Source organism: Dromiciops gliroides, chromosome 1, assembly GCF_019393635.1.
Source record: "Dromiciops gliroides isolate mDroGli1 chromosome 1, mDroGli1.pri, whole genome shotgun sequence".
NCBI classification, from domain to species: domain Eukaryota; kingdom Metazoa; phylum Chordata; class Mammalia; order Microbiotheria; family Microbiotheriidae; genus Dromiciops; species Dromiciops gliroides.
The window spans coordinates 220,379,219-220,389,426 of record NC_057861.1 but is presented as its reverse complement, the minus strand read 5'-3'; the positions used below and the strand labels follow the sequence as shown (position 1 = coordinate 220,389,426).

The 10,208-nt window shown below is 43.4% G+C and overlaps 1 protein-coding gene across 1 annotated transcript in view; it reads left to right on the top strand.

Moving 5' to 3' along the window:
• Positions 1 to 201: 201 nt before the first annotated feature.
• The window catches only part of IMPA2 (inositol monophosphatase 2), an 88,742-nt gene continuing 78,735 nt past the window's right edge, over positions 202 to 10,208 (top strand). The window contains exon 1 of the mRNA XM_043999281.1: positions 202 to 846. Within this exon, the coding sequence (XP_043855216.1) occupies positions 715 to 846 (132 nt within the window). The 5' untranslated portion in view covers positions 202 to 714. The remainder of the gene's footprint in view (positions 847 to 10,208) is intronic.

Sequence of the window (10,208 nt, the reverse complement as noted above, 5' to 3'; positions counted from 1 at the left end):
GTGGAGGGGGTGGGGGGTGGGGGGTGGGGGGAGGTGGTGTCCCTTTCTCTGAGTCTGGTCTTACGTGAGATCTCCAGTCCCCTTTCCCTCTAGAACAAGATGAGACTCAGGGTAACCCCCGCCCCTCACGCACCCTAGGACCTTATCAAGCTCCCTCCCACCCCGCCCCACTTTACTCCACCCCCTCTACTTCTCTAAGCAAAGAGGCTGACCAAGCTCTGGGCCGCAGAAGGGGGAAGGGGCTCCCCTTAGGGTAAGAGAGCGGCGAGAGGCGGGGCTCCAGGAGACTGGGGAGTCCCTCCCCGGGCTGTACACCAAGGGGAGGGAAAGAAGGAGAGGTAGAGGAGTGGGAACTGGCCGAGGCAGCGGCGGCAGCGGCAGCAGCAGCTGCAGACAATCCAGCAGTTGCAGACACTCCTCCAGCTGCGAATTGGGCAGCCGTGATCCCCCTTCCCATACCCCACCTCTCCCCAGCACCGGCTACACCAGCAAGCGAGGCCCCGATCTCCCGCCCGAAGAAAAAGTTTCTTACACTTAAAGGGTAGTTGGGGACTGGTGCAAACCAGGGTCCCTCGGCCCCCTCCCTGGCTACTCTGCTCCCCGCCCCCACGCCCGTGGGCTCCTTAGCTGGCGAGCCGGGTCACCCAGGAGGAGGAAGAGGAGGAGGAAGACTGGAGGGAGGGCTCGCTCGCGGTCAGAGAAGAACAGAGATCGATGAAGCCCTGCAAAGAAGAGGAGGCTGCGGCGGCGGCGCAGGCGGCGGCCGAGGATGGCAGCGGCGGCGGTGCAGACCCCTGGAAGGAGTGTGCAGAGGTGGCGGTGCAGCTGGCGCTCCGGGCCGGACAGGTCAGCAGCCTTCTTGTTCCCCAGGCTCTCCCCTCTGCGACGCTCTCCTCCGCGTGCGACCGCCCCGCTCGCTCCCTCACATCCGCGTTCACCCTGTAACCCAGCCTCGGAGGTGACTGGGGCTCCCAGTTTCCCGTCTTCAAGCCCAACCCCTCCCCCAGATCCCCCAGCTCGACTCTCTGAGTTGACCGGCGCGATGCCTGCGCCGCGCCTCCCCAAGGCAGCAGGAGATGGAGTGAGCGAGGGAGGAGCTGGCCGGGTGAGGTCAGGCACGCGGGACACCTGGTTCCCAAACGCGGGAGCAAACTCTTTGCCCGTAGCTAACTCTTTCCCCACATCCTTTCTGCAAGGAGCTGGAGGCAGACAGGTTCAAACCAGATCACCGGAGTTCCTTGTAACTTTTAAAATTTATTTAAAAAAACAAACACAACTTAAACTCTTGCACCCGTCCCCTAACGTGGTCGATTGAAAGGCGGAGGTGTGGGTTGCTTTAGGCAGTAGATGATGTGAAGTTTGGGAGGCTAACACTTAGCTTGTGGGAAGGTGTTTGGGGTAGGCTGGAGCCATCTGGCCTTACCTCCTGTCTCATGCTCTCGCTCCTCCCTCCACCCCCCCCCACCCCCGCCTCGGCCCACCTCTCCCCACCCCCCCACCCCCTTAACCTCCCCCCCTCTCCTGAGTCCGAGCCTAGAGGTGACAGAATGCTTGTGTTCTTCTGGCCTGGTAATCTTTTGGATTGGTGGCGCTGTCAGATAAACTATCTCTGTGCCTAGCTCCTGCCTGGTTTCTCAACACACAGTGTTAGGGTGAGATATTGTCAAAGAAGTCCTTTGTTTTTTGTTTCCTCTAGGAACCTTTGCTCTCTCTTCATTCAGCAATAAGGGGCGCACTTCTCTTTTGTCCTCTGCGTGTATGTCGTCACCTTCACTCCGGTGTCCCCATGGTGCTCAATTGAAGCACCAGATGGAGGATAAAGTGACACAGGCCTTGACCTTTGACGGCCCTCTGGCTAACTATAGGCTAAAGTGTACCCTTTTTTAAAAAGTCAAGTTCAAATTTATTAACCATGCTGTATGGGGTACCTAGGTGGATAGAGTACCGGCCCTAGAGTCAGGAGGACCTGAGTTCAAATTCTGCCCCAGACACTACTGGTGTGATCCTGGGCAAGTCACTGTCTCCAAAAGAAAAGAAAAATTATGCTTCATGAGCTCAGGCTCCCAAGTTTAGGACCCAAGAAAAAAGACCAAAAAAGTAAAAAAAGTAAAAAAGACCAAAAGGTAAAGATTCAGAAGCTATACAAGTGAACACTAACTCATGTACCAAGATTGTTGTTTGTCCTTCCTTCTCAAAGAGGACCGTGACATTGGGGTGATGTCATGACTTGCACTGAATTGGATTTAAGTGAGGGAGGGCTGTGCAAGGTCAACCAATCTCGCTTTCTCCCTCCAGATCTGTGTCCAGTGGCAAGATATAGAGGTCCTGCAATTTCGGTTAAGTGATTTTGCCCAGAGTTACACAGCTAGTAAGCTTCTGAGGTGAGATTTGAACTCTGGTTCTTCCAATTTCAGGGCTAGTACTCTATCCACTGCGCCACCTAGCTGCATACCCTCTTCCCCCATGCAACGAGAACACTGATAACAAATACTGCCCAAGCAGCTTCTACTTTGTAGTCACCAGCAATTGGCAATTAAGAAAGGATCATAGGATTTACGACTGGAAGGATCACTTTAAAGAGCATCTAGTTCAACGCCTTCATTTTATACATGAAGCTGAGAGTCAGAGTTAAAAAGGACTTGTCCAAGTCTCAAAGAGAATAAGTATCAGAACTAGAACTTTTTAAGTATTTAGGAGTCCAGAATTTAAAATTACCATAGTCATTGGGTACAGTGTTAGGAACTAATAAAAACCAAATACCTCAAATAAATGAAATATGATTTTCTCTCTTTTATGGGCATTTCTGCTTTGGTTTTTTTTTTGGGGGGGGGGAAGGGGGAGAAGCTCTTTCCTTAGAAGTCGATTAAATTTATCTTAATTATATACTACTTGCTAAAGGCAGTTACTGGAGGGTTTTGGGGGGTTTTTGTATTTTTTTTTTTTAGTGAGGCAATTGGGGTTAAGTGACTTGCCCAGGGTCACACAGCTAGTAAGTGTTAAGTGTCTGAGGCCAGATTTGAATTCAGGTCCTCCTGACTCCAGGGCAGTGCTCTATCCACACTAACAACAACAACAAAAAAAGGAAAATATTGGTAGGTAGAAGAATTGAACAGAAGATTTCCTTTCAGAAGTGGGACTAGGTCAATTACAACTAAACCATTTTTCCAAGCCCAAACACGGTTTTTGAAGGAGGTCTATAAGTTTTAGGAATGTGAAATTAGTGTAATTCTGAGCTAGAAATTAGCTGGAATGAAGGGGGGGGGGGAAGTTGGTATACTACATTTGTCTCATTTCATCATTACCATTAATTGAGAGAGCCACCTGTATGACTTTGGGCAAATAAATCACTTAATCCCTCTGGGCCTCAGTTTGTTCATTTGTAAAATGAGTTAGCCTGGCTTCTGATGTCCATTTCAGATTTAACATTCTATGATCTTGAAAATAATTGGATATGTTGTATAGCTAGGTGGATAAATAATATGTCCTTGACATAATGCTAATTTCTGGGTATACAACTATAAGCAAGACCATCCCTATCCTCAAGGATCTTATCTTCTATTGGAGTAAGATGGCACATAAAGTGGGCAGCTAGGTGGCGCAGTGGATAGAGCACCAGCCCTGAAGTCAGGAGTACCTGAGTTCAAATCCAGCCTCAGACACAACACTTACTAGCTGTGTGACCCTGGGCAAGTCACTTAACCCCAATTGCCTCACTAAAAACAAACAAACAAACAAACAAAAAAAGATGGCACATAAAGGGGAGCTGAAAAGAGGGGGTGGAGACAACATGACATGGAGACTGGCTGGAGGTAGCATAGAAGTTACTCTGATTTTAATGAAGAAAAGCTATGCAATTAAAGATAACATATTACATAATGAGTACTGTGGAAATACCATCTTTTTGGCTTGAACTCTATTCTCCTCTGTGGGAAAGGAAGGATCCCAAACCTGTACACCTTGATGATTGTTATAACTGTAGGGCAAACATTCCTGCCTGTTTATCATTGTATCTTTCAGGATTAACTGAAAGCTAAAGGCCCTTCAAAACCTTGGGAGGATAGGGAAGGGAAAAATGGCTGGCAGATTTTCCTGGAAAGCATAGCTTCCTCCTGCTCCCTTTCTTATCACATCCTTTCTCTAAGCCCTCATTTAAAAATTGTGTATCTGGGCAGTTAGGTGGCACAGTGGATAGAGCACCGGACCTGGAGTCAGGAGGACCTGAGTTCAAATCTGGCCTCAGACACTTAACACTTACTAGCTGTGTGACCCTGGGCAAGTCACTTAACCCCAATTGCCTCACTAAAAAACAAACAAAAAATTGTGTATCACTGTTTGTACTTTTAAAGACCTATATAAACCTTTTATTTTAAAAATGCTTTTGGAAAAACCTTGCCTGAGGATTCAGAAGCTATTATTTGGACTCTGCTAGTTTAGATTGGGAGGATGACAAGGAGAAGAAATTTCTACATGGTTGAAGAAACAGAAGGCAAATTTATTTTAGTAACATATTCACAAGAAAAGCCGAAAAAAAGGGGAGGTGGAGCAAAGATTCTGCAATTAGGAGTCTAGTCATGGAATTCCTGGTTTCTAGGAGCTCCCTCTCTCTCTTGAGCATTATGCTGATGCATCCTGCCTGGCGGGTAGGATGGAGTACAACTGACCATGGCAGTGGAAAACTAAAGCCACACAAGGTCAGGGTGACTCTCTCGGAAGACATACAAACTGTCTTTCCTAACAACCTTACAATCAATAACCATAAGGCTAATTTTAAAACGTTTTTAGTCTAGATACTTAGTCCAGTTGGGGTTTAAAAGTAATGGATTTTTAAAAATTGGATCTTTTTCAGGCAAGGTAGTTTTGACAGCTACCGTGGTTTCCACTACTATGTACATATACCTCATGGAACATGGGAAAACATGACTTGAGCACTTTTGGTTTTTGGAATATAGTTGAAAAACATGACAGGATAGTAGGAAAAGGACCATACCAGAAGGTAGGACACAGGTTCTAAACTCACTCTCTGCAGCCAAAAGACACCGAATAATTTGCTTTGGTCCCTCAGGGTCCTGATTTCTTCAGCTGTGAAATGTCTGGATTGGACTGAATCATATCCAAGGCACTTTATGATGATGATGCTTCTGTTGCTATACCAGTCCCTGGAAAAGAGCACTAAAGTTTCTCATTAATTATGGACATTAGTGGTTCTCCCTGACCCCACCCCAACAAGCAACTGATGAGTTAAATTCTCCTTTCCATCACTTAAAAATTTATTAATTTATTTCTTAAGTACTACTAAATTCAAGACACTGTGTAAGGTGCTGAGGATACAGAGACAAAAAATGATTTGGCAATTCAAAGCTCTCCATAAGATATCCAATCAATCAATGAATTTATAAGATACTGTGTTAGGTGAAGGGAATACAGACATATGCACAAAAATAACTCAGAGCTTATATATCATCATGGGAGTAAGCATGTATAAATATATAAAGAATTGGGACAGCTAGGTGGCGCAGTGGATAGAGCACCGGCCCTGGAGTCAGGAGTATCTGAGTTCAAATCCGACCTCAGACAAGTAACACTTACTAGCTGTGTGATCCTGGGCAAGTCACTTAACCCCAATTGCCTCACTAAATATATATACACAAGGTAGTTAAGATAAGGAGAGCAGTAGCATTTGGGGGTAGGGAAGAGGATTAGGAAAGACATCATGTAGAAGGAAGGATTTTAGTTAAATCCTGAAAGAAATTAGGGATTTTTTTTCCAGGCATGGGGAATGGTTAGTGAAAAGGGACAGAGAAAGGAAATAGAGTATTATGTGGGAGAGTGAGCAAGGCCAGTAGATTGAGAAGAGTGATTTACAAGATGAGGCTCAAAAGATAGGAGTCAAACTATGAAGGGTTTTGAAAGCCAAGCAGAGGAATTTATATTTGAACCTAGAGGAAATAGGGAGCCATTAGAGTTTATTGAGTAGGGGAGTGAAATGATCAGACCTATGCTTAAGGAAAATCCCATGTTTAGGCATAATGAGTTAAAAGTGCAAGTAGTATACCCACATGGAGGTGGCAGTCAAGCTCAGCAGAGACACTAGGACTAGAGATATAGACTTGGAAATTGTCTGCACAGAAGTTTATTTTGAAGCTGTGGAGGGAGATGGGATTGCTGAGAATTAGGGGGAAGAGGTAGAGAGGGAGAGAGGGAGAAAGGGAGAGAGGGTAGAGAGGAAGAGTAAAGGAGCAGATGGGAGAAGGAACAGAAAGAAAGGAGGGGGTGGGGAGACAGGGGGAGAGAGACAGACACAGACAGATAATAAGTAGAGAAAGGAAAAGAGTACCAAAGATAAAATCTTGAGGAACATGAATATTAAGTGGTCAGGATAGGAATAAAGAACCAGTGAAGAATATTTTAAAAGGGACAAATAGAGAGATAGGAGGAAAACTATGAGAATGTGGTGCTTTTGAAGATGAATGAGGAGAAAGTGTCCTGTGGTAGGAGGCCAACACTGTCAGTAACCATAGAGAGGTCAAGGAGGATAAGGAGGTGATTGGAAGATGATTGGTGACTTCAGATAAGTTTATTAGAACATTAAATTCAGAAACCTAATTCAGTTATGAGGGGTTCAGAGTAGGAAATAAGGAAGTAGAAACATTCAGTGTAAACACTTTTTCTAAGTTTAGCAGTTAAGAAAAGAGGAGTAATGGAATGGTAGTTGAATGAGCTACAGGGTAAAGGGAAGACATTAGGGAAAAAAGAGCACTGACAAGAGCTAAACATGTTTGCAGGCATATAGGAAGGAGCCCATGGGGAAAGAGAAATTCAAGACATGAGAAAGAAGGGATGATACTTAGAATAAAACTCTGAAGGAAGTGATAAAGTATCAAATCAAGGGCATAAGAGAGGGATTACCATAGCCAGTAGTAGCAAGGCTAGTTCTTTCTCTGTGAGAGGAGGTAAAAAGAGAGAAGGGCATGATGCTGAGGTTAAAAAAACTCTTTTCAGCAAAGTAAGAAGCTGGGTTATCTGCTCTATTTATGGGGATATGGCTGGGTTGATGGTGAGAGAAAAAAAGAAAAGGTTTAAAATGAATGATATTGGGGCTCATGAGATAAGGATAAAGTTTGCTGAGCAGCTGTGAAGGTCCAGCTGGGATCATGTATGACAAATTGGTAATGAGTGAAATTGGCTGAATATTACAATTTTCTCCAGTGTTGTTTCAGCCTTGGAGAAGAAAAACAAAATTGTGGTGGTCACCCAGAAACAGATGGATTGGAGCAGTAATATTATCTAGGCTGTTGGGAAGGGAGAATGTGGAAAGAGGAAAGATGGATTCTGGGATAGTAGCTAGTGAGACATTAATGGGGCAAACTGCAAATGGACAAGCTTAAGTAAAATGACATGGGAGACCTAAGCTAGAAGAGAAAGGGAGTCACCATAAGGGAGAAGAGTAGATTCAGTGTGAATCAAGGAGTAGGAGAAGTAAAAAGACAGACTTGTATGGGCATGAATAAAGTGGAATCACAAAGTTCTGGAACTTGGAGGCAGTGTAGTCTTGAGAGATGTTCTTATCTAAGGTGTGACCATGTTAAATGGTTGAAGTGAAATGAAGAAGTATGATATTTGAAACTGAGAAGACTGAAGAATCAAGAGTTTTAGACAGGTCACTGATGTCCATTCTGTCTACACTTTTGTTCTTTCACATATTATCATCCCTGCATTAAAACTATACTCTCTGCCCTTCCCTATCTCAAATATAAAGGAAAAGTGCAACTCTACAGCATCCCCTATACTGGAATCCCTTTGCCCCACTGCCCTTCTGCCCATCACTCCTTGCAATCTCCAGCCTTGGATTACTCCCTCCATATGCCTCTTTTGATCCTATTTATATATTACTGAATGAACTATAGGAAATCCTGTAAGCATGCTAATTCATCCACCACAAATTTGTTTCCTAATGACAGCTGTGTCCTCATTGATGCCAGACAAATACCCAGCAATTCCCCAATCATCGGTCATATAGTTTAGTTTTTTACTATTAAAAATAAAGCCATGATAGAAGGAGGGAGGTGATAATCCTGCTGAATTCTGCTAATTAAGGCTTGCTATAAGGAAAGACTACCAGAAAATTAAATCTAACCATAAGCGAAATGGGTTCCTTTGGGAATTAGTGGGTTCCCCCTAACTTTAAATTATTGACCAAAGGCTAGATAAGCAACCTATTTTTTTTTTGCAGGGCAATGAGGGTTAAGTGACTTGCTCAGGATCACACAGCTAGTTAAATGTCAAATGTCTGAGGCTGGATTTGAACTCAGGTCCTCCTGAATCCAAGGCCAGTGCTTTATCCACTGCACCACCTAGCTGCCCCCGCAATCTATTTTTTTAGGTAGGTTGTAGAAGGAATTCTTATTCAGGTATGGCTTATACTAGTTGACTTCTGGAGTCCCTTTCATTATTGATATTTTTTTATTCTGGTTAGCCTAGCATTCTGGATCATTGTATTCATTCAGGGCACATTTTTGCAAGGACAGTGATGAATTGGGGCACATCCAGGGTAAAATTTCCAGGATAAGTTAGAGAACTAAAGAGATATACCTTGACAGAGATTCCACTACAAGAATCAATTGAATGAACCTGGATCTTTTAGACTAGAGAAGAGAAGACTTGTGGAAGATGTGATTGTTATTTTTGAGTATTTAAAGGGCTGCTATTTGGACCAGTTTTGCTTGATCCAAAAGGTTAAGAGAGCAGATTTTGGCTTAATGTAAGGAACTGAGAGGGATATAATACACATTAAACAATCTAGGCAGAACTCCAAAAGATCCCAATAGCCTAAAATGGGTCAAAGTTAATAAGTTGAAATTTAATAATAGGGGGCAATACTTACTAGCTGTGTGACCCTGGGCAAGTCACTTAACCCCAATTGCCTCACCAAAAAACAAAAACAAAACAAAACCAAAAATAATAATAATAATGGGGGCAGCTAGGTGGTGCAGTGGATAAAGCACCAGCCCTGGATTCAGGAGGACCTGAGTTCAAATCCAGCCTCAGACACTTGACACTTACTAGCTGTGTGACCCTGGGCAGGTCACTTAACCCCAATTACCCCCCCCACACACACACACACAAAGAACCTTTGTTCTAGAATGGCTCATCACCAGAAAGTTGGCCATTAGGTGATGACATTTTTTAGCATGATGAACTATGAAATGATTTTTCTTCTAAAAGTGACAAGGGCAGAATGGTGGAAAGAGGGTAGAAGGGCCCAACACTGTCTATGACCACATCTACATGAATAAGGTAGAATGTTCTCCAAACCATGTTACTGTTGGTATTCTTATTGTACTATCTTTGTTCAACAACCAATTCACCATTCTACTAGACTAGAGGATCCAAATCATTATTGTTGCCATTCTTGCTATAAATTAAACCTAAAATCATAAAGAAATTGCAGTAAAATGGCCAGATGATTGACAGGCTACTTTTGGAAAAACAAATAAAGGAACTGGTAGAATTAGTGCACCAAAAGCATTAGTGTACATTGTGTTCCTTAAGCCAAAAAGAAAAAAACCCATCATTTCATGGGACATGTGGCCATCTCTGTTTGCTGGGTTCATGGTGAACATAAGAGCAATGGACCATGGGCTAGGCCTGGAGTCAGGAACACCTAAGTTCAAATGTCATCTCAGCCACTTACCAGCTGTTTACCAGCCATGTGACTTTACACATGTTACTTCTCACTCAGTTTCCTCATCTATAAAGTGAGTATAACAGCACCTACCTCCCAGGGGCATGGTGAAGATAAATTGAGATAATATCTGTAAAGTGGTTTGCAAACCTTAAAGTGTTATATACATGCTCACTTTTATTGTTGTTATTATTAAGGAAACAGGATGCTCTATAGATCAAAGCTTCATAAACTGTGGGTCTTAACCCCATATGGGGTCCTATAGCTGAATGTAGGAGTCATGAAAAATTTGGCAACAGTAAATGGTTATACTTACTAGCTGTGTGACCTTGGGCAAGTCACTTAACCCTCATTGCCCCACAGAAACAAAAAACAAAACAAATAAACAAAAGACCAGTAAATGGTTATATATACTTATTTTATATACCTATACCTGGGGTTGTGAAAAAATTTCTTGGGCAAAAGGGGTTATAAGTAGAAAAAAAATTTAAGAAGTCCTGTTATAGCTCATTTGTGCCACATCTTT